Here is a 27,138-nt window from a genome sequence, read left to right on the forward strand (position 1 = left end):
TACGATGAACTGCGTGTATGCCATCAAATGCCCGTGTGGCAAAACCTATGTAGGACAGACTGAAAGAAAAGTAAAAACACGCATAACTGAACATAAGAGCAATATTAGACTCATGAACTCCAAATCTACCATTGCATGCCACTGGCTTGAAGCACGACATCAAATTTCCCAACTAAGATATATGGTCTTAGAGAGAATCTTCCCACGCAGTGACCTGGATCCTTCTAAGCAAAGACTTAGATGTGAATACCATTGGATCAAAAAACTCAATTCGGCCCACCCCATTGGGCTCAATGATAGAATTGAACATTCGTGTTTTTTGTAAAAGTTGCAACTATGGGTTTGAACTATATCCGTGAACCTTGAAGTGTTATTTGAACTTTAAGACTCAACGCATTATATTTCGTTTTTACTGTTTATTTCTTTAATATATTCATATTGTCATGGTAAAGCATTATGTAGCTATTAGTATAGATCACATACCAACCGCAATATACATAAGCAACTTGTTGTTTCTCTTATTTTCACTTCCGTGAAGCCAGCACGGACCCTGTCACATGATCGGAGTAATACTCTGCCGTGATTGGAAGGCTTTCCGATCACGTGCGTGAAACTTTACTCGATAGTTAGCTCTTGACTTTTGGCGCGCAAATTTGTGAACGCTGAGACGCCAGTTTACTCTGCGCTACAGACCGGACGGTCGAATGTAAGTTGAATTGAAAAACGAGCGGATGTTTTTGATGTCTGGCATAGTTAAGAGATCGTGCACTATCAGTTCATGTGTTTTTATAATATAGCGATATACCAACTAGTCCGAATTTAGGAAAGTGAAATTGTATTGTTTTCATCCATTAAAATTGAGAAGTCAGATACAGATTTCAGGTTGGAGAATCATAGTTAGTGTTAATGTTTAGTACCTATATCGTTATATTAATTGTGTATACATTGGACAGTGAATTAATTGGTCCTGTTTCCTTTCATTCCTTAGCCCCCTGATGAAGGGTCCGATGTATGAGACCCGAAATGCATTGGGAATATAAGATGTATTGATGATTGGCACATTATCTTTCATGAAATTGTGAAAATAAAACTACAAATCAAATGCAGATCTAGCATGGATTACTGATCTGTTATACATGGAATAATTTGAATATGATATTTTGAAAAAAGTGGAGAAGAAACCGTTGTGTTTCATTGAAAAACAGCGCACTCATTTCTAGGAGGGAGTCTCCCTGCCACACTACGTATCCTGTTATTGTAAGACAAGGGCCAGGACGCCTTGTGACATGAGTTGCGCTAACTAAGAACTACTACAATATATGTTTATAAAACTTTATCACTATAGAGTGCACCAGGATAACAAGCTTTCAGTTACATGTACATATCCTCCACCTGGTACTTCTCTCATGGGACATAATTTTTCTACCTTGTCTGCTTCCTTTAGGACGAATTCTGAAGCCAATTGCCTTGACCGCACCTCTTCCTTTTTCTTTGCCCATCTGGCTCTCCATTTTTCTAGATCACCCCATTTTTGCATCAAATTCATCAATTCTCTAATCTGGACCTTTTTCCCTGACACATTCATGTTTTCTAAATCTTTGTCAGAAAATTCTACTCGATAGGGTTTCTGCAACACTTTAGAATTGCCAATGTCAATTCCCATGCTAGCTGCCATATCCATTAATTTTTCGTGAAACACCCTTGTATTTCTAGTGATGCCTTTGCAGATAAACTGCAATTCCTCTTCACTGAGGACATTCAATCTTTCAAGTCCCATATTCCAATTCATCAATTCTTCTATTTCAATTCTTAATTTAAGTATGTCTAATGGCTTGGGCTGCGATTTCGGTCTCTCTATTTCTCGGGTCCATCTCTCTATTTCTTCTGGAGTCACTACTGTGGCACTTCTCGTACCTGATAAAGTCTCTATCTGTACTTCCCTTGTGGGTACTGGTGTAGGTTTTCTCATGGAACCAGTTTCAGGCTCTCGTATGGGTAAATACATCAAGGAAATCACAGATTCACATTCGCTTGCCTGATCATCCACTATCAGGGTTTCTTTCCGTGGCTGCACTACTGATGTCGTTATAACTGGAGCCTTTGGACTAGCTTGTTTGTCTCCCTACAATGGAACAACTGTGCCAATGGTTACCGGAATTGTCAAAGCCTCATGACTAGTATTTAACTGGGATATCTTCTGAATTAGTTCAGTTCTTTATTTAACTAAAGCCTCTCGCTCTCTTTCTTGTAATACCTTTTCCATGGTAGTCTCATGTACTATCTGTGGAATCAAGGTAGGGTTATAATTTGGGGCACTTGGATTTGTCATACTTGATCCCTCACCATAATTTGGTTTCAGGAATGGGTTTCTCTCACTTAGGAATCTGGGTTCCTCATTATAAGGTGGTAGATTTTTCATTAATAAATCCTTCAGGTATTCATCCTCAGAATCACCAGCAGTCATTAAATGTCTGGTTTTCTCAGACCTTTTACCTCCCATAGGCTCATCTAAGGTTAGTACTGGGTAAAGTCCTTTTACCATCATGTTCTGTCTCCATTCTTTCATTATTTTCTCGCGGGTCTCTTTCTGTACTTTCGGATAAAATTTTGCTAACCCTTTATCAATTCTGGGTCTATCTCGCTCAAAAGCCTCTATTTCCCATTCTTCTAAGGCCTCATATTGCGTTAGTCTGGGTCTGGGATGTAAATCATTCATTCGAGTCCTCAAATTAAACAAAATCCTACCATTAAAGGTACCGTTTAGAGGGAATGCTAAAATTCCGTCATCTTTGGTATATTCCACCCAATTTTCCAACCATATGCAAGCATGTTAGCCTCTATCAAACATCATAAATGATGCGGGAGTATTAGGTGGTGGAATAATAACTCCTTCTCTAGTTTTGATTGGCTCGTCTTTCCTAAAATAATTCTTTACTCTGTCTACCAGAGTCATTTTTCTCTTGCTTCCGTACATAGCGTTTAGTCTATGGCCTTTCCACTGATCTCTCACAAAACCTTGATATCTTGGATCAGGTCGAGTCTCGGGATGAGTCGGATACCACATATACCTTATCGCAAACTACTCTGTTTACAAAATCACTTCCAATACAAATGCGTCTTTTATTTTTATGTAACCAACTAACAATACGATTTCAAAAATAATTTAATCCTATGGGTGCGCGGATTTTCTCGTGAGACAAATTCCCACATTCCTGTGCTCACCCCTCTTTTACAATGCCAGCTCCGTTACACGCCCGCTGTTTCGACCAATACCAGTGCGGCACTGAGTGACGTCTGCGCAGCTCCGCAACTGACTCCCTGCTTCACAAGGTAACGGAAACTCACTTTCTTTCTTAAAGTGCAAGTGCTTTATTTAATTTACAACGTATAACATTTGCCACTGTACTCGAGTGTCTAGAAAGGAAAGATTTGTTTCACTGCAAGTAAACTTCTTCTGTCTACTTTTCATATACTACGGATAGATCCCTTCTACCTATCCTTCATACAAGCATTAGAGAACCTGCTACTCCTTCGATTCATCCACTCTGGGATATATACTAAGCCAAAAGTTTCACCAATGAACCCCTTTGCTATCAATCAAGCTCAGACGAACCTGCTACTCATCCCGTGTGACCCTTACTAGGTTATATTACAATAGAAGTTTTGCCAGCTAACTCTTTGTTATCATTTATTCAATTATTCATACAGAAAACCCTAATTAGTGCTTCCAGTTCTGCCCAACCTGCACTAACTTTTCCTCGAGCCACTGACCTCACTGCGAGGTGGATTCTCCTCACCACCAGCTATTCTGCCCCTGGGATTCCAGACAAACATATAACAATCACTAACGAGTTGTGTTAATACATAGATCAATATAACAGCATCAAATAAACATTTCAAAATATTTCATAACATTTCAAAGCAATTTTAATTTGATCGATCAATACTCTTATTTAGCAGCAATTACATTTTCACAGTTAGCAGCAATTAACCTATCTACCTATCTTAACTAGTCCCTAACCATAGCTCTTCTACCAGAAAATTACTGATAGAGCGTGCAGGTCACCCGACTAACAATTTTACCATAAGCACACTTGGGCCCATGAAATTCAATGTATTATACTTATTCAATCGGGTAACCTACACTCTACTACTACTAGTAACCCTGTTCATTTCTGTTTATCTCCAATGTACCTGACTTACCAATCCTCGTCTCAGGTACCTAAGATCACAATGGATCAGGAAGCTAGCTGTAAAGATAAGCAGTCATCACAATACAATATCATTTAAAATATTTGAACTCTTGATAATAACCACAGACTCAGGAAGTTTTGAAAACCTTTATCTAATCATCATCATCATCATATGTCATGAGTTTAAGATTTACACAGATAAGACTATCTATAACTAGAATTAGAAATAGCGTATAGCTATGAATAAGACAGAGAATGCTAACCATTTAGAAATCGTATTATAAAGGGAAGGTGAAAATAAGGAACATGCTAATTTAGACCAATAGACTTTCACAGATTGACTAAAGGCGGGTAAAGAGAAGGAACATGCTAAATCAAAGCAGACTTTCACAATTCACTAGCAGTTTGAAAGGAAATGAAACTTATGCAATTGGATTTATCCAGATTTAGCTTATTCACTATAGGGAGGGTAGGTTTGGAACATACTATTTAATTCTCCTATAAGGGAGGGTAAGAAAAGGAACATAGGCTATATAGAAACGATTAGCATTTGGCTAAAAGTGGGTAGAAAAATGGAACATGCTAATAGACGAGAAATGCATGAAAATCTCATTTATCAAGGTGCAAGGGAGAAAAAGAGACATATGAAATTTTAAGCAAACTTTGCAGATTCAGGAAGAATAAGAAATACACGGTAATATCTCAACACTCACACAGACTTATATTTACCTAGGACAGAGTGAAGACCAACCCTGGCCACGGGTCAGTTGGAAAAGATGGGAAGGAAACCTCAAGGACTTAGGTGCTAGTAGGCGAGCAGGTACAGCTCATGGACAGTCAGGACAGGATAACCCCAGAATTTGGATCAGGACTGGGTTCACCAAAGGGTACGACCAACACCCGCAGCGGTACACAGTCAAAATATCGAGTAGGAAATATCGACCTACCATAATATCGAGTACGAAATATCGAAGGTGCATAATATCGAAGTCAAGAATATCGTAGGACAGAATATCGACCCTAAGGTAAGTAATATCGAAATTCTTTATATCGATGTAAGTAATATCGAAGTTAGTAATATCGATAGCATATATATCGATGTAACTAATTTCAATGACACTAATATCGATATTTGTATTATTTTATAGTTTTTTATTATGTATGTGTTATATGTTTAACTTAAGTATTTAAAATAATTACTATTATATGTGTATTAATTTTATATAATAATAAATTAATTTATAAGAAAATTGTATGTTTTAGTACCGGAGCGGGTTGTGGGTTTATAGGGGAATAGGGTGGGAAGTAATTTAATCATGGTAAATTGATTATTAATTAGTAGGATTTATTAATAAATTATAATTAATCGGTAAATATTTGTAAATAATTGGAAAATAATTTTAATTAATTTATTAATTGATATATATGTTCTGTAGCGGGTTGTGGGTTTATAGGGGAATAGGGTGGGAAGTAATTTAATTATGGTAAGTTGATTAATAATTAGTAGGATTTATTAATTAATTATAATTAATTGCTAATTATTTTTAATTAATTGGAGAAAAAAAATAATTGATTAATTGATATATATGTTCTGTAGCGGGATGTGGGTTTATGGGGAATAGGCTGGGAAGTAATTTAATTATGGTTAATTAATTCATAATTAGTAGGAATTATAAAATAAATTTAATTAATTGGTAATTAATTTTAATTAATAGTTAATTAATTTTAATTATTTGCTAATTAATCTTCATTAATTCATAAATGGATAAATGTGTTATGTTGTGGGTAGTGGTTTTATAGGGAAATATGGTGGGAAGTAATGTAAATTTAATTAATTAATAATGTATTAAAAATTATTGTATTGCTAATAATATAATTGTTAATTAATTATTGGTAATAAAATATTATTAAATGGTATTATTTTAAATTTATTTTAGGTTAAATAAGATTTTGCTAAGCATGTATTTTATAATTATGTATAGGTATTGTATATGGTTTCTATTTATTTAATAGTTTATTTTTTTATAATTACAAAAATCTTTTATTTATAAGTATGTTACTTTAACCCTTATACTATCCAACGCTTTCCCTACTGTTGCACTCTCTGGAGTTGGAATAGTATTTTTTACCCCTACGCTATCCAACGCTTTCCCTACTGTTGCACTCTCTGGAGTGGGAATAGTAATTTTTACCCCTATGCTATCCAACGCTTTCCCTACAGTTGCACTCTCTGGAGTGGGAATAGTAATTTTTACCCCTACGCTATCCAATGCTTTCCCTACTGTTGCACTCTCTGGAGTGGGAATAGTAATTTTTACCCCTACGCTATCCAACGCTTTCCCTACTGTTGTACTCTCTGGAGTGGGAATAGTAATTTTTACTCCTACGCTATCCAACGCTTTCCCTACTGTTGCACTCTCTGGAGTGGGAATAGTAATTTATACTACTACGCTATCCAACGCTTTCCCTACTGTTGCACTCTCTGGAGTGGGAATAGTAATTTTTACCCCTACGCTATCCAACGCTTTCCCTACTGTTGCACTCTCTGGAGTGGGAATAGTAATTTTTACCCCTACGCTATCCAATGCTTTTCCTACTGTTGCACTCTCTGGAGTGGGAATAGTAATTTTTACCCCTACGCTATCCAACGCTTTCCCTACCGTTGCACTCTCTGGAGTGGGAATAGTAATTTTTACCCCTACGCTATCCAATGCTTTCCCTACTGTTGCACTCTCTGGAGTGGGAATAGTAATTTTTACCCGTACGCTATCCAACGCTTTCCCTACTGTTGCACTCTCTGAAGAGTGAATAGTAATTTTTACCCCTAAGCTATCCAATGCTTTCCCTACTGTTGCACTCTCTGGAGTGGGAATAGTAATTTTTACCCCTACGCTATCCAACGCTTTCCCTACTGTTGCACTCTCTGGAGTGGGAATAGTAATTTTTACCCCTACGCTATCCAATGCTTTCCCTACTGTTGCACTCTCTGGAGTGGAAATAGTAATTTTTACTCCTACGCTATCCAACGCTTTCCCTACTGTTGCACTCTCTGGAGTGGGAATAGTAATTTTTACCCCTACGCTATCCAACGCTTTCCCTACTGTTGCACTCTCTGGAGAGGGAATAGTAATTTTTACCCCTATGCTATCCAACGCTTTTCCTACTGTTGCACTCTCTGGAGTGGGAATAGTAATTTTTACCCGTACGCTATCCAACGCTTTCCCTACTGTTGCACTCTCTGGAGTGGGAATAGTAATTTTTAACCCTACGCTATCCAACGCTTTCCCTACTGTTGCACTCTCTGGAGTGGGAATAGTAATTTTTACCCCTACGCTATCCAACGCTTTCCCTACTGTTGCACTCTCTAGAGTGGGAATAGTAATTTTTACCCCTACGCTATCCAATGCTTTCCCTACTGTTGCACTCCCTGGAGTGGTAATAGTAATTTCTACTCCTACGCTATCCAACGCTTTCCCTACTGTTGCACTCTCTGGAGTGGGAATAGTAATTTTTAACCCTACGCTATCCAACGCTTTCCCTACTGTTGCACTCTCTGGAGTGGGAATAGTAATTTTTACCCCTACGCTATCCAACGCTTTCCCTACTGTTGCACTCTGTGGAGTGGGAATAGTAATTTTTACCTGTACGCTATCCAACGCTTTCTCTACTGTTGCACTCTCTGGAGTGGGAATAGTAATTTTTACCCATACGCTATCCAACGCTTTCCCTACTGTTGCACTCTCTGGAGTGGGAATAGTAATTTTTAACCCTACGCTATCCAACGCTTTCCCTACTGTTGCACTCTCTGGAGTGGGAATAGTAATTTTTACCCCTACGCTATCCAACGCTTTCCCTACTGTTGCACTCTCTGGAGTGGGAATAGTACAATTTACCCTTACGCTATCCAAAGTTTTATATAATTAATTGTAAAATAAAATAAATGTTTATTTTATTCTTTATATTAGTTACCTTTTATTTATGTTGTTTTATGTTTGTAAATGTATTAGTAATTTAGAATATATTTTATTAATTTATAAATTAGTAAAATAATTATTAATACTTATTGTTCAGTACACATATATTATATATTTACTGCATATATTTAATTAATGTATTATTAATATATATGTATTATTTATTAAATTTAAACATTAATAGATACTTTTAAATATGTAGATTTTATTTATTAGTGTTATATACTTTATTTTACATATATATATTAAAAGAAAAAAAATCGATATTTTTAACATCGATATTTTTTACATCTATATTATTTTTTCAATATTTTTGTACTTACCATGTTGTAGATAGGATGTCGATATTTTTGCCCTCAATATTGTTGACTCGATATTCCTGTAGGTCGATATTTAGGAGGTCGAAATTCTGTCAGTGATCCACCTGCAGCTTCGGTTGCAACGCCTGCGCTACTCCCTCTCTGCAAGGAATCTGCCAATAACCCCGATTGGGTTCTCGAAACCTCCCAGCAAAGTGCTTCTTCAGCACTTTAAGTCAGCAGTAAAACCCTGAATGGGTTTCTCGAACCTCCCAACAGAGTGCTTCGCAGCTCTCTGAGTTCAGTCACGTATAGAGTGCATTGGGTCAGTGACAGGTCAGCTATTCGGACAAGTGGAACAATTTCTCTAGCTAAACCTACGCTAGTTGTACTGTTTTTCGGGTCAGTGTACCACCCCCCAATGTTGCAAGTGTAAGGATCCCTAATTTTGATTGGTCAAAGGAGGAGGTTAAGTCATCACACCACCTAAATTTTAGACTTTCTCAGGCTTAATATTCAATCTTTGTACCCACCCGCTAGTTTCTGACTTCCCATGACATATGATTTTCACATAACAATGGTGAATACAATAATCAGGTACAATTGTATCAAATGATGTACAGTTCAGCTTCGTTCAGCTAGGTCGCAGGTCGGTTCCCAGGAGCATCTCGGCTGTGGCTGCCAGCTGGCTGGGTTCCACTGCTGCATGGTTTTCTTTTCCCCCATCACGTGACTGGTACCATACGGGCATTCAAGATGGAGTAGTAAGCACCTCCCAGGCCCAAAGAATACGATACATGAAAAGCTAGCGAAAACAATTTAGAAATACAGAACAAAGTGATTACACTGTATACCATGAATGGCTATTAGGATTAATAAACACATAGGCAAGCGTCACTAGGACACCCCGTGTAGTGTAAAAGTGTGCAATATTAGTAACACAAAACATATTGATTATTTTTATTAACATTATTTGAGGTTCATGATACGAGCAAGTCGCTTAACGTGCGAATCCTTGCTCCATCAAAGGGTCATAGGTCATATGAGATTGCTTACTTTTGATGTGGTATTTATGTCAAAGGTGTGTGATGTCAATTCTGCTACCCCTGCAATTTCAGTGAATTGGCGTCCATACGCAGTTGGTTGGACCATCATTTATTATAATAATGTGTGTCTGAGTTCAGAGCTCGAGCTGCCCACAATATCGCCCTGAGAAGTCTGTGACCTCACTGGAAGTCCACTGCTGAAGGGGTTTTACTTGGTCCTGCTTGCAGAGCCATAGTTGGCAGGACTGCCAGTCTACAGAGGCATACAATCACAACCCACAAGGTTGAGACCCAGTAGCCCATGTTTGCCCCATGGCCCACGATCACAGCCTGGCAGCTGCACTACTAGAACATGTCTCTAATAGCAGACACATGTACAGGTTGCCTTCTTCATTCCACGTGTTAAATCGAAATTTCTGATTTGCTGTAAACTTAAATGCTGAATAGAAAAAGAAACATGTAACACTGTTTGTCTAAGTGCTGTCAGGATCTGTAATTCGTATAGCTGACCGGTGGATAATAATGTAGAAGAGAGATTGATTTGTGCCTACCTAGTCAGACCCGAAATGTCCAGTGTTGAATCTTTCTTCAAAGTATATGTACGTTGGTAAAATTCACTGCTCTTGTAAAGGGTCCCACAAGCCTCACTGGGGGAAACAGAGGGGGTCATCTCAATTCAGCTTGTAAAGGAAACTCTTAGAGGAGCTGACAGCACAGTAAACAAGAATCCATCAGACTCCATTTGAATGGTTCTCTAGAAGTGGAAGTGTGCAGTCCTTTCATCAGCTGTCATCTCTTCTCTTGCAGGATGCAGTGACCACATTTTTAAAGGATTGGACTTTCCAGGAAATGACCGTGGGGTGGTCAAGGTTGACTCGGACCAACAATGTCAACAGTTGTGCAAAGAAGATCCTTTATGCCAGTTTTTCACCTTTGTGGATGGCGACTTTTCTAACGTAGCCCAACGGTAAATTCTTTCTTTAAGTCAATTTTGAATAAATGTCTTATCACACTTGTATGTAACATCAAGAACTAGAATGAAATAATACATGAATATTTGAATTGCTTCTTGAGATGAGCATCAACGAGCTCTAGGTGGCTAATGTTTTTTTTAATTGCAATGTATTGGTACTCAGATTATCAGCATTAGATGGCTCTGATGTATTGTGCTGTTGGTAGTGTTTCAAATAGTGCTCAGATCGCCAGTTAGCTGGTTCTGTGCACTTACAAACAGTAATGTGTTATAGGGACCAGGAGATGTGTACATGTGGTGGGTCAGTGTTGTATCCCTTTAACTATTGCTTGGAATTGGAATGCCTAGCGATGTTATGTTCTGTCTCCATGGTGCAGCTTTTGTCCCGTAGGGATTCCTGCTTGATGACTCGATCGGACAACAGCTTCACCAGAGTGCTTCCAACTTCGTGGGTTTACCCTTGAACTCGAAATTCAATAAACTTCTCTTCAACCAACTCCTTGCTTCATATTAATGTTAGAGATGCAACAGTCAGATACCTATAAGCAAATGTGACAGGAAGGTTCTTCTGTACTTCAAAGGCCTCGTGCCATTCAGAAGTCTGGGGGTCTCACCAGGATGTTATGTTAGCAGATACAAAGTTTCTGTTTTCCCCGGTAGCCTCTGTCTCTATACATGATGTCATTGCTGGGCCATGGATTCCTCAATGATGCTATTCATGGCAGCCAATGGCTTGATTACATTTATTTACAAGTGAGTTGGCCTACCTACTTAAACCCTTGGGAGATATTGAACATCCTGGTGACCTGGGAGCAAAGTGCAGGACACTGAACGCCACTTCCTCCAATGGCCTTTGAGACAGGAAGTGCTTGGGATAGAAATCTGTTCCAGCAATTGAGAAAATGACATTCCATCCACCTTAAATTGATTTCTTGTTCAGAGCAAGGTCTCCTCCATTTTAAGTGTCTCATGTTAATTGTCTCTGTTTGGTCAATTGGAGTGTGAATGCAACGTTCTTCTTCCTCTTTGGACAAGATGGGATCACACTAGTCGATCTTGCTCTGTTCGGCTGCTGCGCTCCCTGAGAAGTTGGAAGAGTACTTGGGCATGGAATATCTCACTGCTGAGCACCTGTGCATGGGTGGTCTCTATCACTGCTGAGCACCTGTGCACGGGTGGTCTCTGTCATTGCAGAGCACCTATGCATGGGCGGTCTCTGTCATTGCTGAGCACCTGTGCATGGAATATCGCACTGCTGAGCACCTGTGCATGGAATATCGCACTGCTCAGCACCTGTGCATGGAATATCTGTCACTGCTGAGCACCTGTGCATGGGTGGTCTCTGTCACTGCTGAGCACCTGTGCATGAAATATCTCACTGCTGACCACCTGTGCATGGGTGGACTCTGTCACTGCTGAGCACCTGTGCACGGGTGATCTGTCACTGCTGTACACGGGTGATATGTCACTGCTGTGCACTGGTGATCTGTCACTGCTGAGCACCTGTGCACGGGTGATCTCTCACTGCTGAGCACCTGTACACGGGTGGTCTCTGTCACTGCTGAACACCTGTGCATGAGTGGTCTCTGTCACTGCTGAGCACCTGTGCATGGGTGGTCTCACTAATGAGCACCTGTGCACGGGTGGTCTCTCACTAATGAGCACCTGCGCACGGGTGGTCTCTGTCACTGCTGAGCACCTGTGCATTAAATATCTCACTGCTGAGCATCTGTGCACGGGTGGTCTCTGTCACTGCTGAGCACCTGTGCATTGAATATCTCACTGCTGAGCACCTGTGCACGTGTGGTCTCTGCCACTGCTAGAACTTGTGTATATGCTGAAGCTCTGCCACTGCTGCACTACTGCCCAAAGAGGATCTCTGTGCCTGTCTCCAGTGTGTCTTGCTTACTGTTGTGCCCCAGTCTACAATGTATCTCTATCTCTTCATCTGTGTACAGTGCACAGCTGTCACCGCTTGGACAGACATGTGTCTACAGTAAATCTGTGTCACTGCTATGATCCTCTCTACAGTGCACCTGTCACCACTGAGCTACTGCCTACAGTCTATCATTGTCACTGCATGTGTGTAGAATGTATGTCTGTCACCACTGAGCTCCTGCCTACAGTGTATCACAGCAATAGCAAAGGGGATGATGGACGGAGCGCTTGAGCAAATCAAACACTCACCCCCAGTCAACTAATCTGGGTTTAATCCATCATAATTCTTTAGCTCACTCCACCACCCCTGTTCAGACATGGCTATATGCAAAATCAATCTGACCCTGTGCCTCATGGGAACAGTCCAGCCCGAACTGCCAAGCCATGTCTTCCCTGGACCGGAAACAAGCATCCAAGACCGGTGTCGGGATCATAACCCTCATCAGCCAGGCTATCTTGAATCCAGTGGCAAAGTGAGCAAGGGACCCACGTTTGGGCATACCCTGCCAACTTAGGGTGAACAAAGCGATACCTAAGGGAATGATGGACGGAGCACTTGAGCAAATCAAACACTCATCCCCAGTCAACTGATCTGGGTTTAATCCATCATCATTCTTTAGCTCACTCCACCACCCCAGTTCAGACATGTTCATATGCAAATCAGTCTGACCCTGTGCCTCATGGGAACAGTCTAGCCTCAACTGCCAAGCCATGATCCCGAGAAAAAATTAGCATTTACTACTACTTAAAGATTATAAGCAAAGCATTATTCAGGCTAAAACCTTATATTTTTCTAAAAGAATTGTAGATTCTGCCACCAAGGCGAAAGATATTTTTTCCATTGTGGAAGAACTGTCACACCCAGACAGGGTGACCATTAAACCTCTTCCTTCCCAAGCACTTTGTGACTCCCTTAACTCCTTTTTTGTGGATAAAATTGTTAAAATTAAAAACAGTATTTCTCGCTGCATGCCATTATCTACACTGATCCCCGCCACTATCCCCGCAACTCTGAGTCCCCATTTAGCTGTACAGATACCCTAGATCTCGGAGGAGGAATTTTTTGTTCTATTAAAAAAGGTGGCCTCTAGTTCCCCCACAGACTGCTGCCCCCCCATGTCCTGCGAGAGGCCTTTACTGCCTGTCCATAGCCGCCCCTGACACTTCTCAACAACTCCCTTTGACTCGGTTTGGTCCCCGACTCCTTTAAGACCGCCAAAGTGGTACCTTTCCTAAAGAAGCCTAATGCCGACCCGTCTCTGATGAGTAACTTTCGTCCTATCTCCCTCCTTCCTTTCCTTAGCAAAGTTCTGGAGGTCCATGTCACTAACTTTTTGAGCTCCTTCAGCGAACATACTCAGTTCCTTGATTCCCAACAGGCTGGTTTTAGACCCGCCCATTCGACTGAGTCAGTTATACTCTCAGTGATGGAGGAGCTGCGGAGAGGGGCGGACCTTACGATTAGCCAGGCCTTGGTGCTCGTGGATTTGTCGGCTGCTTTTTACACGGTCGACCACGATATTCTGGTCGGCCGTGTCAGAGGTGCCGGCATCCAGGGGCCAGCCCTTGAGTGGGTTTGCTCCTTCTTAAGCAATCGGCACCAGGCAGTTCGCCTCTCCCACTTTTTAGTGGATAAAGTTAAGTTGACATGTGGTGTCCCTCAGGGTTCTTCCCTTACTCCCCTCCTGTTTAATTTGTACCTCACTCCCCTTATTCGTTCTTTACGTGGTAGCAATGTCACCGCATTTAATTATGCGGATGACATTCAGTTGGTTTTTGACATTGATTCCTCTGACCAATCCATTCACAACTTTCAGTCCACCTTGTGCCTTATCAGTGATTGGATGGGAGAAAATCATCTAAAGCTCAACCCCGACAAGACAGAGTTGGTCTTGATCGGGGGCGCCTCCAATCCTTGGAGTTCCAACTTCTGGCCTTCGTGTCTTGGCTCTCCACCTCGCCCTGCCGACTCTGCTAAGAGCCTGGGAGTTAATATTTGTAAGGACCTCTCAATGAAGCCCCACATTAATGCTGTGATCTCTTATAGCTTTTTCTACCTTCGAAAGATCCGCAAAATATCTCGCTTCCTCACTACAGAGGCCCTTACCCTGGCCCTTCTGGCACTTGTAATCTCCAGGATCGATTACGCTAACTCCCTCTATGTCAGAATTTCTGCATACCAGCTGAACCGTTTGCAGCTGGTGCAGAATCAGGTTGCGAGATTAATTTTTCATCAGCCCAGACACCACCATGTTCGTCCCCTGCTTAAAACCCTTCACTGGCTCCCTGTGGCCAAACGCTGTGAATTTAAATTAGGTTGCATCACCTTTAAAGCCCTGGCCGGCACTGGCCCGGTTTTTATTTCTTCTCTCCTTCACTACTAACTCCCATCGCGCAACCTTCGTTCCTCCCATCTCGCCCTCCTCACGACTCCCACTTTTAAGCGCAAAAAGCATGGTAGCCTCAGATTTTCTTTTCTCGCCCCCTCGCACTGGAATGCACTCCCCCTGGAGCTCAGACTTACCTATTCTTATGCCCATTTTAGGTCCCTCCTGAAAACTTTCTTGTTCTGTAAAGCTTACGACTAAAAACTTCTTCTCTCTGTTGCCTCAACTTCTGACTGTCCGTCCTCTTTTGCTCACAGCGCCATGAAACCATTGGGTGTAGGTGCGTTTTACAAGAATTTTAACATAACATAACATAACATGTCTTCCCTGGACCGGAAACAAGCATCTTGGGACCGGCAGTTGGCAGTTCGGGCTGGACTGTTCCCAGGGGGCACAGGGTCAAGACTGATTTGCATATGGCTGTGTTCAAACTGGAATGGCATGGTGAGCAAAAAAACAATAGATTTAGGCCCAGATCTTTGTACTGGGGTGAATGTATGACATTGTTCTGCATTCTGTCTATCAACTGTTGTTTTTGCATTTGTCACCCTGAGTGGGACGGGTATGCTTAGACGTGAGTCCTGTGCTCTCCATGCCCCTTGAATCAAGCTATCCTGGCTGATGAGGGCTGAAAGCCCGAAACCGGTCCCAGGATGCTTGTTTCCAGTCCAGGGAGGACCTGGCAGTTCGGGCTGGACTGTTCCCATGGGACACAGGGTAAAGACTGATTTGCATATGGCTGGGTTCAAACTGGAATGGCATGGTGAGCAAAAAACCGATGGATTTAGGCCCAGATCTCTGTACTGGGGTGAATGTATGACATTGTTCTGCATTCTGTCCATCAACTGTTGTTTTTGCATTTGTCACCCCGAGTGGGACGGGTATGCTCAGACGTGAGTCCCGTGCCTCCGCGCCCCTGGAATCAAGCTATCCTGGCTGATGAGGGTTGAAAGCCCGAAACCGGTCCTAGGATGCTTGTTTCCTGTCCAGGGAGGACCTGGCTTGGCAGTTTGGGCTGGATTGTTCCTATCGGGGAACAGGGTCAAGACTGATTTGCATATGGCTGGGTTCAAACTGGAATGGTATGGTGAGCAAACAAGCGATGGATTTAGGCCCAGATCTCTGTACTGGGGTGAATGTATGACATTGTTCTGCATTCTGCCCATCAACTGTTGTTTTTGCAATGTATCACTGTCACTGCACATAGAGCAATGTATCTGTTTTACCACTGAGCACGGGTCTACGGTGCAATCGATGCAATGTATCTGTTTTACTACTGAGCACCGGTCTACGGGCACCTCTTCCACTGCTGGGACTGAGGCGTCTACAGTGTGTCTGTCACTGCTGAGCTCCAGTCTACGAGATATCACTGCGGTTGCGCCTGCTTATAATGTATCTTAGTAGTGAGCTCCTCCCTGCAGTGCATCTCTGCCACTGCACCTGTGTACAGTGAATCTATGTTATGTCTGCGCTCCTGATTGCACCCAATCTCTGTCACTGCTGAGGTTACAGTCTGCAGAGTATCTCTGTTTCTACTCTGACCTGTACTACAGTGAATCACTGGCTCTGCTGAGCTCCTGTCACAGTGCACCTGTCGTTGATGTGCTCCAGCCTACAGTGTATCTCGGTCACTGCACCTGTTTCCAATGTATCTCTCACTTTCGTGCTTCACTTCGCAGTGCACTTTTGTCACTACTGATGCACCAGTGCACAGTGCATCACTTTCAGCGCACCAGCCAACAGAGTATCGCCGTCACTGGTGCAGACAGCCCACGGCATATGTCTGTCAGTGCACCTGTGTACAGTGTAGATCTATCACTGCAGGGGCCTGCTGCAACGGATTCTGTCACTGGAACTCCTGCCTAGAGTGAATCTCTTTCACTGGTTCTATTCTGCCATTTCATGCACTACAGTGTTGAAGCAGCCCAGCACGTTGGTAATCACTGATATGAGTGCTGTGTAATAATAGGATTAATGTGTTACCAGTGTGAAATATCACAGTAGTAAAGTGACATTTCCTTCTGCGAACAGTTCTCAAAGCTAATTTTGGTGCAAGCTGCTCCTTCAACCTGTTCAATGCACTGAGGATGATAGGAGTGAGAGGAGGAAAGCAGGGCGCTGTGTGTGCATGAGCTTGCTGTACCTCCAGCACCGCCTTCGTCCATTCAAGTTAGCCTGAAGTTTATTTGGAGTTTTCCATGACTAAGGGGTGGTTTACAGCTGGTGGGAAAGCAGGAAACACACCTCCCCAGCTAAAACGGAAGCAAAACCTGAATCAAAAACGTAAACAAATGGAATTTGAACTATATTTTTTATGACCAGTTAAATTGGTTGATAAGGAAGTAGATCATAATACATTTAAAAAAATACTTTTATGTATTTATATTAAAAATCGAATGCTGGATATCAAGTACATATATAAATAATTCATATTAAACAATACAAAATAAACAAATTCTGAAAAAATAAAGCACGTAAATAAACCAGTAATAATGTAAAAAAGCATAACTAGTTATGATTGCTCCTGATTTTTTTTGTGTGTGTGTGTGTGTGTGTCTGACTGTCTGTGTGTGTGTGTGTAACTTCTTTCTTGGATATTTTATTTCTTTGTGACTCATTGTATCCTTTGGGATCCAGATTTTTGCCCTGGCTGACTGCTGTTTTCCTGTGATCCTTCATCTTAAAGTGTATATATATTGCCACTGATTTTGAAAGGTGTGTTACTGAACTAAAAGCCCGGCTAAAAGACCGAGGCTACTCTGATCGCACCTTTAACCAAGCTTTAGCTAAAGCTAGGTTGAGAAGTAGGGAGAGCCTTTTGCCAAATATTAATGTTGATTCAGAATACACTGAGTCTGTTGCCAATACAGTGTTGAAAAATACTACTTGTCCGAGATTCATCACAGCCTACAGCAGTGATGAAAAGGCCATTCAAAAGATTATCCGGAAAAATTGGCCAATAGTCTTAACGGACAACATTCTCAATTCCACTTTGCCCCGGACTCCTACTGTCACCTTTCGACGGGCTAGAAATATGGGAGTTTCTTTAGATACCAGCAGTCCGGAGCTAAAATCAAAGGGCACATGGCTAAAAGCTAAAGCAGGTTTTTACAAATGCACACATTGCAGAGCATGCAAATTTGGTGTAAATATGACTCACTATCGTACACCATTTAGCATGAGTGAAACTCCTATCAAGGGCAACCATGATTGTAAAACTGATTTTGCAGTCTATGTTCTGACGTGCACCTGCGGTCTTAACTACATTGGCAGCACAAAAGCCCAGGTGCACGTCAGAATTCTTCAACACCTTAGAGCAATACTCCACAATGATCAAGCCTACCCAGTGGCGCGTCATTTTGCGCTAAAACACAATCAAGATCTGCAGTGTTTAAGGTACTATGTAGTAGGGTCGGTACCTCCTTTGCGTAGAGGAGGTAACAGGGAGTTGCTACTAAGACAGTTGGAAACACGTTTCATTCTCCAGTTCGACAGTAAGTGGCCCAATGGGCTTAATAACACTGAAGTTATAAACAACTTCTTATAGAGCCCAGGGTCCTTGTTGTAATTGTCGTGTTCTGAATTCCTGTTTCAACTGTATGTTGATTCATTCATCTATTTATGCCCTGCATTAATATTTGAGTTTTACATCAATCCTGCTTGAAATTAACTTATTACAGTCATCAAATGTCTGATTCATCACGATGTATCTCCAGTTGGGTGGGCAGTCAGGTTCCCTGTTGCCCACCCATACTTCTTTGGATTACAAGAAGGGATAAACTTTACTATTTATGATGCACAATAGATAGTCAGGTTCCCTGTTATCTATTAGATTTTAGCATATCCCTTTCATTAATATATCTCTGTCCTTCGGCCATTTTACATCTGTGGCATTCCTTCCTTTTTACACTTTCATTTTTATCGCTGCATATTTTATCACTATATTTATTCCACACTTGTAAAATCATGATGAATTATTGTTTTTAGAATAGCATTTTTTACTTACCTTTTATCATACAAATATGGCTTTGTACATGTTTAGATTACTGATAATGTTCGTATATGCATTCTCTGTTAACAGGAACACACATATATATCATGGATTGTACCACTTTTGTGATGTGAATATTTGCACTTTAGATTTAGCCTCTTTGCACTACAGACAAGGTTGTCTTAGCTTCAGGTGTTTGACACTACAGCACTTTTTTTTTTGCTCATTTGCACATCCGGCCGCCCATTCCCTCACACATATGTACATAGGTCCTTTGGAATTTATTATAAAGGACATTGTTCTAGCTTCCAAGATTGTTCATCCCTATCTATGATGACATATCGGATTTACCCGGTTATTTTTCTCTTTTCATTTGTGGGTTGGAACCCTATGTTAAATATACATAGAATATGATGTCTATAGTCTATAAATGCATTTATGCAGAAATTGGACTATTATATACATTAACCCACAAACAATTTTTATTATGGTTAATGAATATGAATATACCATCAACAAAATTGCATCATTGCATTAAATCTGTTGCTTAACTGTGTATTCAGACGCATCAAGTCTGTTATTCATGTCAATAGACCATGTGACCTAGTGGGAGGCGGCCTGAGGGCGGAGCACAATGCACTTTAAAAATCACCTAATGCAGCTACTCCTTGCATGTGAACAAGGGCTGCAAAGCCCGAAACGCTTCATGGTCGGTTGTACTAGCAAAACCTGCAAATAAAAAAACAGTTTCCTGAAACCTGTGGTCTGTCTCCTGCTTCGCCAGTTCTTTACGAGTGGAGGTGGCATTTTGGAGTTCCTGCACATATATATATATATATATATATATATATATATATATATATATATATATATATATATATATATATATATATATATATATATATATATATATATATATATATATATATATGCTTCAATAGCTCGCCTCCGCCACAACTTCACCACAGACTTGCAAGTAAGACGAGGTAGGCCCTATATATTGGGTTGACGTCTCCAGCAATGTTTATCTATATTGAATTGTTCTCATATTCTAGGTATTTTTCATGTTTGTTTTGTGTTTGGTATAAGAACGAAGTTGCATCTAGTAAATTTGCACATCAACTTGACAGATAAATGACTGTTCACAAGTTGTGTAGGGTATTAATGCCATGTACAAGAAAAAAATACACTCATCTGAAAATATGAGAATTGTTGTAATAGCACATGTGTACAGCTAACTGAACTTCTTTTGGAATCCATATTTTTTTTTATCATCTGCGCTGCCCATGTACACAGCAATCTGGGAGGTTTCTGGGCACCCTTTTTAGAGGTGTGTGGTTAGTGCGCTTTTGGATGTAGAGAGTGGGAGATGTTGGTTACGTTACGCATATGCGTGAAATGTTTCGAGAGTGTTTGAGGAGTCACAGCTGGGCATTCTGTTATAGTTTGAATTCATCATAGTTAATAACTTGTGTTTATATTGAAGGGAAATGCCAGGTTTTTATTGCTTCTGGAATTGGAGGTGGCCTGCCCCTCCAGACAGAGAGAATGTAGAGACTCACAAAGGAAGATACAATATTTTTCTGTCTTTAGTTATATGTAAAAACCAAAAATAGCATAAAAGTGGACTCCCTAAATATGATGGTGGGCAATATTGTGTATTTTGCCGCCTACAGAGCAGGGAAAAATAGCACTTCCACTAAACCATACAAAAGCAATTAGTATTTACTTCAGATGAATGACCATTGTGTAACAAGCATTGGCAAAGCCAATAGGTCAGACATTGGCCATCAGCCTTCTGGCAATTCTTGTTTTGTTATGGGTTTTGCAACACTTGATTTTGGAATATGCACAGCTCTTGTCAATGTAAAAAATAAAACATTTGTGACAGGCAAAAAAACGTTTTGGGTCTCAAAAACACGAGTTATTATAGTACTATCTGTCGCTGACGGGAACTACTTAATGAGTTAATAAGTCTGGTATTGGCTGAAGAAATATATCAAGGTATTTAACAAAAGAGGGAAGAAGGCAAGAAGGAGGGCAAGAAGGCAAGAGAATGAGGGCAAGAAAGGAAGAAGGAAAAAGAGGGAAAGAGGGTGAGAGAGGGGAAGAGAAAGGGTAAGGAGAAAGTATGATGGCTAAAAAGAAAGAAGCATGGGTGGCAAGAAGGAGCAAGAGGGCAGGAAAGAAAGATGGCAAGAAGGAAGGCAACAAATGTGCAAGAAGCAAGGCAAGAAAGAAAGAAGGAAAAGAAAACAAGGAAATATGGAATGATAGAGAAAAGGAAATGGAAGGTTAGAGCAGGAAAGAATAGAAAAAAGATGGAAAGAAGGAAAGAGGAGAGAAGGCAAGTAAGAGAGAAGGCAAGGCAAGAGAAGAAAAACAGAAAAGAGGGCAATAAAGAAGTTAAGCATGAAGGAAAGACAGGAAGAAAGAGAAAGAAGTAAAGATATAGAGAGGAAAGAGAAAAAAGAAGGAAAGGGTGTTTAGGAAAGTAAAAGAAGGAAAGGGCAAGAAAGAAGGCAAAAAATAAGAGGTAAGAAAAAAGGGAAAGAAGGAAGGCAAGAGGGAAAGAAAGGAGGAATGGAAGAGAAGGAAAAAAGAAAGGGGGGAAAGGAAAAGAAGCCAGAGTAAAGTAAAGAGTGAAGGAAATACAGCAAAGAAAAGAGAAGGGAAAGATGATGAGAGCAAAAAAAGGCAAGAATGAAAGGTAAAACAAGGTAAGCGGGAAAGAGAAGGGGAAAAGTAGGAAAGAGCAAAGGAGAGAGGGAAAGAAGGTATGAAAGAGGTCAAGAATGGGAAGGAAAGACAGCAGTAAAGAGTAAATGAAGAAAGTAAGAATTAAATGTCTAGAGGGGAAAGAAAAGGAAAGAAGGAAATAAGTCAAGAGAAGGAAGAATAAGAAGGAAAGGAAGTAAATAAACAAAGAAAAAAGATGTACCAATATACAAAAACAGTGTCAAATGGACACATTCTGGTATGCTGTGAAACAGCAGCAGTCAAAAACACTAACCACTCCAAAAGAAATTTACAACGGCATTGGCAGGAGATGGGATCTGATAAAACTGGAAAGTGCACCAACAGCATCCTGCGATCACATCAAGTTCTAAATACATAGGTAAAACAAAAGAAATTATAAGGTAAAAACAAAAACACTGGCCCTGAAGGGGACTAGCTTGTGTGCGGATGTGCTCGTTGTAAGAGCAAAATGCAGTCACTACAAGTAAAGAGGAAATGTGAATTAAGTAGGCTGACCCACTGCTCTATGCTAAATGCTGTATTGGGCAGAAGCAAAAACAACTGACCAATGGAATGAAGATTGATGGCTAAAAGCCCCAATATGTAAGTATTGTACACATATTTAAGAAACATCAAAAGGTCTTGGCTAACGCCAGGCCTAAAAATAGGATCAGGCAAAAATCAGTTCCTGTCATGAAACATAGCATGCAAATTGAACCCAAGCAGCCTTTCACAGGGAAAATACCACATAATTATCCCCTTTCAAAAAAATTTCACCTTGAAAATTTGTCAGAATTTCTAATTGTCTTCCCCTTGTAATCCATTATGCGAGCAACACATTAAAACTTCCAAAGAAAGAAATTGCACTTCCTGCTGGATAAGAGAAAAACAAAGCTTCACGGGGAAAAATTTGATCAAAGTAGCTATATTCAACTGGCATTTCTCTTTAAAATTATTTCCTGGAGGTCTGATCAAAAATTTGAGAATTATGCTTATTTTTCATCAGTTCGCAAAAAGATAGTTTGCAGCAGTACATTTTTCAATATCAGTTTCTCAACATTTATTTTTGGGCATTTGTGTGCTTTGCTTATTAGTTGTGTCTTTTATGACTTTAATTTGAAGCTCAAACGTCTTTGTCCTAAATCGGTGCAAGTCCTAAAATGAACGCAAATACTCTGCGCCTGTTTTAGCAATAACACCCGTAAATAACGCCATCAAGGCCTCATTTCACTCAATAAATTGAGTACGAAAAATGTTTGGTCTTGTTTTAGCAGTTGTAATTATTTTGCGTTGTGTGCAAATAGAGCAACGTAGTAGTCAAATAATGAAGGTATGTATGTACAAATATGGCAAATTATCTGCTAAAACCTAGTGACAATCCAGTGTAATACATAATTATATCAAGGAAGTTTAGAGCCCGTTATACCCCTGCTTCAAAATGGACATTATTGAGTAAGTTGTAAATCTAATCAACGTGGTTTTTTTTTCCACCGCAGGAAGGACTGTTACATGAAGAGTGTGATCGCGCTCCCGCAGCCTTCTCAGATAAGAATCATAAAAGACGTGGTGTCTGGATTTTCGAGAATACCATAGGAGGATTCCATTACAGGTAAACCAGACATGACCTGCTATAACAAGACACACCTGTGCCATCAGGATGTAAACTCACTTGCTATGGTTCTGACCCAAAGGGTAGCAGGGTTAGCTGTCATGAGATTTATTTGATTTCTTAATTTTTTTATTGTTACCGTAATAATACCACTCTACTTGTAGATTGGGTACTAGAGGGCGACACAATAAATACCTACAGAGACTGCAATCTATTTACAAATATCTCAAAAGTTAACACATTATAGGGAAGAAAGTGAATTAAATAGTTGATAAAACAAATGTCAGTATATCATGTGGAATTAATTTTGAGTGTAAAGTAGAGAGGTATCCCTTGAGAAAACCAAGGGAAATGGGGTTATCCAACCAAAGTATGAGAGTTACCATGAAACAGAACTGAGCCCAGGTTTGCAATACCAAACCTTACAATGTCACAAGTACATACAACAAAAACATATTGGAAGTTAAAAATTCATTTATTTTGAATACATTTAAAAAAACACAATAGTAGGGCTGACTGATCTAGATCCCTAGTCTAAAACACAATTAAAACAATACACCCAATTGCGACCTGCACAATTGGGAACAGAGAGAACAGGTACAACATAAAATTGTTGAGTACGAATTGTATATTCTGGCTCCATTGTGATAACACCAGTATTGTATCGCTACGACATCAGCATATCAACTTTGGTGTTGGAGGCTTGAATTCTACCAGTCATTGCGTCGACGCGTTTCGGTGGGTTCTCCTTATAGTTACCACCTTTATCAAGACATGTAATTATATGTCACAACCAGGGAGTATATACAATCGCCCCTAGGTTCCTGATAACGGTCACTTATTGTGGTTAAAGATCTATTTCTGATTGAAACGTGGACTTCAACTGGAGACTTGATAAATTGCTGCTGCCAGTTGTATATCCTGTTTTGCTTTATACGACATTTATTTATCCCACTTCATATCAGTATCCAAAGTTAAATTGGTAATAATAAAAATCTTTTGGTTTGTTTGTTTCTAGGCCACAAATGCCATCAGCGGTATCCGTGTAGTCCCTGCTTCTTACAGGAGCTGAGTAATACAAGAGCACGAGGAGAAGAGAAATATGGCTCCAGAGAAAATATGTCACACATGTTTTCTGGTGTAGTTGTGTTGGATAGTGGGCATCAATTATCTAACCTTACACTTGCCAGTGAGTGCAATATTGAAGCAGTCTACCAGCCATGGAAACCTAACAGTGAGTCACTTGTCCCCTCCCCAAGTCACCACGACTCTCAAGAGTCAAAGTGAGACTGCACAAGGCTAAAGATTCAGCCTGTGAAGACAGACACTCCAGGAGGCCTATTAGACTGCTAGCACATATAACCTCCATAGCAGTCCAACCAGCAATTCCCACAACATTTAAAAGAGCAGGTTGTGATGGGAAAAGTTCAACCTTGAGTGACCAGATAAGATAACGCATTAAGAGATGTGTACCCGCTGCTGGGTGTTTTACATAGATGGATGTAAGCTCAGAACAGATGACTTGGGGGTAACATGCATGGGCTGACAACAAACATCCGCGAGCCACTTGTCCCTCTCCTCAAGGCCCCACAGGGTCCAAGTGAGACTTCTTGAGGCAAAATAGCAAGTGTATGAAGTCAGGAGTCAGAGGAGGCCTGGCACACTTCCAGCAGGAAGGCAAGCCACAGGGGCCCAAAGATCTATTCCTCAAAATGTGGAAGAGTGGGTTGAAAAGCGAACGCGTCATTGTTGAATGACAGGAGGAGATTACCCATACCAGAATGTGTATCTGTTTCTAGGTGTCTTGTAGGTAAGGATGTGAGTTCAAAACAGGTGGGCCACAGATTATCACAATAAGACCTAGAAGGATGTCTAGGGTCGTGGCAATAGACATTAACAATATCATTGACTCAGCTGTTTCTTTTGTGGTATGGGTGGGGCATATTGCAGAGAGGTTTGCCCCAATTTAAGTGTCAGTTTTGAAAATCACAGTTGATTCCACTGCCCGTTTCGAAGAAGAGCTCTGTTTCCACCTGGCCTTTACCTTCTCTGATTCTTTTCTGCCACTTTGAAATGTGAAACCTGACACAGTACTTAACAATATAATAATAAATAAGGAGTCGAGCATCTTAAACCAGGATTGTAAAATCTATCAGTTTAAAATTCAACACATTTTTCAGTGTTTGTCTTTGTGGTACATGGTGGGGGTAATGAGTGACACCACTTCCACCCCCCTGTGTGTGGTGGTGTTGATGATGCCTAACCAAGGGTCACTGGAAATGCCTGACAAAGGTCTCATTTCACTCATATTTAGTTTCACTCAACACTTACAATTATTTCTATTATGATTTATGGCTGTAGCTTCTGGTTTAAAAATTGTGTTTTTATGTAAAATGTGAGCTATAATTTCTCTTTATGAATGAAAAGTGTGAAAGTGTTTTTTGAACAAATGTCGAATTGTTTACATATGTGAACAATACATTTTTCTACATTATGTCTACCACATGCATGCAACTTAATATCATTTAAAAAAATGTTTCCCTAAAGGAATTGTTGTGGGCAATGCCCAGGTCAATCAAAATTGTTATCTGGGCCTTACATCAAGCTCAATAGTCTTCTTAAAATTGAAACATTACAATTATAACGTATAAAAAAAAATAATTTTTAACCACAGACCTCCCCGCACAACTTCTTCAATGATCTAGATTTCCAAGAGGGTCCTGCATACTTAGTCAAATATAATTCATTTCCATAATCAAAGTGAAAGGACAGTGCAAGCTTTCCCTCTTTATCTGCTCCCCATTCATCTCCAAGCAGCCAATCGGTGCCAATTGGTAAATAATGATGGCCAATTGTCCAGTGTGTGATTTTCACTCAAAGCCAGTGTTGAGTTTGTTGGACCAGCAGTCTTAGCACCAGCCTAGTCTAGTAGTTGTCTGCATCAGACTGGTCAGGTCTTTCTACCGAGTCCTGGATAATACTAGCCACCATAGACCTAACTAGTGCCAGGTTTTCAGAGTTTCCACTGGTTGTGTATCTGAACTTATTTAAGTTAATATTTCATATATGTAGATGCATGCTATGCAGATCTTCTGAAAACTGGACTTGGATCTGGCCTTCGTTAGGCAACTGTGATTTAAGACGTTGTACATATTTGGCGGGCACAGAGCTTTAAAATCCAAATTTTTTAGGTGAATAACCCATCTTATCTGACTTACTAAAATGGTGACAAGGTTTCTGAGCCGACGTTCTTTTGAAAATTACACACGTCTTCTTCTTCAACTTACAAAGCTGACTTGTTCTAATCTTCATTTGACAGGTTGATGAACCCCGTCCCTGAGAGCTCCTGCGGGGGTCAGGAGAAAAGGCTGCTGATTGTTCCAGCCAATAACGTGATCGTTATTTGAATCCTATTTTCTGTAGAAATCAATTCTTTTTACATAAAAAAACAAAAACCCAGTAAAATGCAAAGTTTTGAATTGGCTGGACATTTTTTATTTATTCGTCGCTTCTTGTGTATGTTTAGTTTGTCTGTAAAGCATGAGTAGCAGAACCTGATTGCTGCTAGGTACTATTGTCTTAGCAGAGTGCACTAGATACAAATGTTTTGCAGCATGGACGTCTCTTAGATTCACATACTGGGCATATTCCGCCATCTAGTGGTTGAAGTTGGAACCTGACAACCCCCCCCCCCTCCCCACTTGGTTCCTCATGCAACATAGCAAGTAATTATTTCCCATACAGTCTCCAGGTATTAGGTCTCAGCCTGCGTAGGCTGCGCTTGTGCAGTCTCGCTGGAGAGATCTTATGTTTTTCAGAGTGGGGCTTGAACCCGCCCCTCGTCTCCATTGGCTGGCTTCCTAAACGGAGGCCAGCCTTTGGAGGAGAGGGGCGTCTGTTCATTTAAGCCCTGTCTTTTTGGGATTCGGAGGTGTGTTTTTTAGTTTCTTTCTCTCCTCTTCCCATTTGCTGGAAGTTTACATTCCAGC

The 27,138-nt window shown here is 40.6% G+C and overlaps 1 protein-coding gene across 2 annotated transcripts in view; it reads left to right on the forward strand.

Moving 5' to 3' along the window:
• LOC147748302 (coagulation factor XI-like) overlaps nucleotides 1-26,628 on the forward strand; it is a 181,144-nt gene extending 154,516 nt beyond the window's left edge. For both annotated transcript variants that reach the window (XM_086960071.1, XM_086960062.1), the window contains 3 exons: nucleotides 10,320-10,479; nucleotides 23,037-23,149; nucleotides 26,469-26,628. In XM_086960071.1, coding sequence (XP_086816197.1) covers nucleotides 10,320-10,479; nucleotides 23,037-23,133 — 257 coding nt within the window. In that variant the 3' untranslated portion in view covers nucleotides 23,134-23,149; nucleotides 26,469-26,628. The remainder of the gene's footprint in view (nucleotides 1-10,319; nucleotides 10,480-23,036; nucleotides 23,150-26,468) is intronic.
• Nucleotides 26,629-27,138: the final 510 nt, after the last annotated feature.

This window comes from Lissotriton vulgaris, chromosome 1_1, assembly GCF_964263255.1.
Source record: "Lissotriton vulgaris chromosome 1_1, aLisVul1.2, whole genome shotgun sequence".
Classification (NCBI taxonomy): domain Eukaryota; kingdom Metazoa; phylum Chordata; class Amphibia; order Caudata; family Salamandridae; genus Lissotriton; species Lissotriton vulgaris.